Genomic DNA, 2673 nt, shown 5'->3' on the forward strand with positions numbered 1-2673 from the left:
TTGATATTGAAATTTGATAATTACAAAATATATATCTCACAAAATCTATGTGTAATCCTTTATAGGCGTGTATTGCCGAACCATGTATGATGTAAGTCTTGTGTTATACGTTTCCGAATGATTTGTTTCTGTAAATTGTTTGTTTACGTGATTGGTTTGTTTATTCACTTACGCTGTTCCTAACAAGAGAGAGATAAAGGACAGACGAACAATACAAGAAGGCATAGAGAAACAATACAAGAAGGCATAGTTTTGGTTTTTTAATTTTTTTATCTACCTTTTTTAAGCTCACTAACGGTCAACTAATGGTTGACCGAATATTTTTGCTACAACAAATAAAGGTAATCCTCAGAAGAGGTTTACGTAATTTATCCTTAATAAAATTATCAGACTTTTCTTTGTCTATACTTTATCAATTTAAAATATTACGTTGATCTATCATTCCAATATATATATATGTTAGGTTGATTTGTAAACATTCATCACTTCGCTCCACACAAAAGATGCCTAGAATTTTGATTTGTCACTGCAAATCAGGTTTCTGAGATTATTCTTCTTGACTTGATTTGGCTTGCTTTTAAGTCACGGATTTACTCGGCCATCCGATCTACCAACAAGTTTAGAATTAATATATATATATATATATATATTTTGTAATAATACTGACACTTGATTATGATTTTTTTACTTTCACTCATGCCTCTCATGGGAAAGCATTCGTTCTATCTACTTCAGAAGTTGTATGCCTGAGTCAAACTTTTACAGCAATATTATGATTTTATTGGCTTTTACTCGTGATCTTCGCAATTTTATTTGTCGAGTAGATAATGATATCATTAAATGCAATTTATTTGCCAAAAGAAAAAACTAGGAAATTTAAAAGGGTTCTGCCTTTTTAAAATCTTTTTCACATCTATAATTGCATCGACTTGGAACAAGTCATGCCTGCAATATGGAGTTGACTATCATAGTTTCAAAATTTACTGACTTTTTTTATTTTTATTTTGCAGTAATATTATTACTGACTCAGATGGTCTAGTTTGGATGAGTTTGAATGACAAATAAATTGGGTGGTAGATGAAATAAGAATCTTCTGAAATTTGATCTGAGAAACACATCCATCATTCAACATTAATTGTTGAAATATTACTGAAATAAATTTAGCAAACTTATTAAAACAGTACAACATGGACTCTTCAAGCAAAACACGCAGTACTAGTAACTCCAACATTATAATCCAACTGCAGCTTTATTTACTCCTTATCATGGAGCACACTCACGAGTCATATTTGTTTAGTAAGCATCAGGATTTGCCAGGAGGTAGGCCTCAACAGCCTTGAACATTGCAGACGCCTTTTCTTTGCCGCTCTTGATTTGGTCTTCTGTAATTTGGGCATCCCCTATGGTGTGATATTTACTGTTGCTCTTGCAGATGGATCCTCCATCAGAGGAAGCTTCGATTTTGGTCTCATAAGAGATTTTTTCAAGTACACCCATCAAAGCATCACCTTCGATTATGCTGTAACTGTAGACAAAGTTCTCTTTGTCAATCCCATCAACTTGATGTTTCACACTCTTCATTTGGCTGCCTGCATATCAACAAACCAGTATTAGGTACTACATAACAGAAATGTCCTAGGAAATAACTTATGTTGCATTTGGTGCCCTAAAATGGCACATTTGATTGGAATTCGAGAAAAAAATTATTTAAAACTTTAAACAAACTTCTGAACTAAATTTTCTAGCATTCTAGTTAAAAACATTATTTAGTGATGATAATAGAAACTTGCCTTCACCAAAAGTGACTAACTTGATTGTTCCGACTCCACCATCTCCTTGGATGATTTCAACACTCTTAATAGCTTGCGGCAAGATCTTGGGGATGAGGTTGTCGGCATCAAGAACGAAGGCTTTGAACATCTTGGCTGGGGGGATTGAGGAGGTAATCTCCATATCATAACTGATCACACCCATAATAGATATTGGTCTTAAGAGATTGAAAAGGTGCAAGGAATAAGGAGAAGAAGAGGTTTTGGTGTGTGGAGAATGCAAGAACTCAAAGTGGATTTATAGAGTTAGCTTAAGGTTCCCTTGGTGTAAATTAAAATAGAAAATATCCACTTGACTGCAAATGGGGTCCTTAATATTCCTTATTGCATTATGATATCTGGTCACGATACATTTTTTAAATGAACAACGTGTAGGATATTAATAAATAATGAAACCTTGAATTTTCAAATCTGGCTGATAAGAGTTCCTATGCACATGGCCGGCGTATGAATAATTTGAACCCCATCACCATGGGTCCCGTCCTGCAGTTCTGACAACGAAGTGGTAGAAGATTCGAATTGTTACATGCAAATTTATGACTATATGTCACAGTACATTTGTTTTCTCAACCTCGTATTTTGCCGAAGAAACAGTGAATGGCCTATGAAGGTTGAAACATGGCAACATTTCATAATATTTTGATGAAAAAAAAAAAAAAAAAAAAAGGAGGCCATAGAACCCCCAACTTTGCTCCAACTTATTATAAAAAAGTGTAACGTAATTTATTATTACTTTGTCTAATATGAATTTTTAATTTGTAACATGCGTTGAAGTTACAATTTATGGTTGCAGAATTTATTTCAGGACTTGGAGTTATAGGTACCATTTTCAGATTACTAAAGT

General features: G+C 33.6%; 1 protein-coding gene across 1 annotated transcript; it reads right to left on the reverse strand.

Moving 5' to 3' along the window:
- Positions 1-1135: 1135 nt before the first annotated feature.
- Positions 1136-2048, reverse strand: LOC132293694 (major strawberry allergen Fra a 1-2-like). The gene is made up of 2 exons (XM_059791268.1): positions 1787-2048; positions 1136-1585 (listed from the first exon to the last, which is right to left on the reverse strand). Exons 1-2 carry the CDS (start codon positions 1972-1974, stop codon positions 1294-1296), a joined length of 480 nt encoding a protein of 159 aa, XP_059647251.1. The 5' UTR covers positions 1975-2048; the 3' UTR covers positions 1136-1293.
- Between the last annotated feature and the right edge of the window lie 625 nt (positions 2049-2673).

The sequence above is a fragment of the Cornus florida genome, unplaced genomic scaffold, assembly GCF_030987335.1.
Source record: "Cornus florida cultivar Cherokee Brave unplaced genomic scaffold, ASM3098733v1 CherokeeBrave_3.0.0_Hap2_Chr01, whole genome shotgun sequence".
Taxonomy (NCBI): Eukaryota; Viridiplantae; Streptophyta; class Magnoliopsida; order Cornales; family Cornaceae; genus Cornus; species Cornus florida.

Bases quoted from the DNA above. Each gene is read 5' to 3' on its own strand.
- LOC132293694 (XM_059791268.1), bottom strand. From the start codon at position 1,974: ATGGGTGTGATCAGTTATGATATGGAGATTACCTCCTCAATCCCCCCA. The intron at 1,586-1,786 runs GTTTCTATTATC...ATATGCAGGCAG, and splicing joins GTCACTTTTGGTGAAGGCAA to CCAAATGAAGAGTGTGAAAC.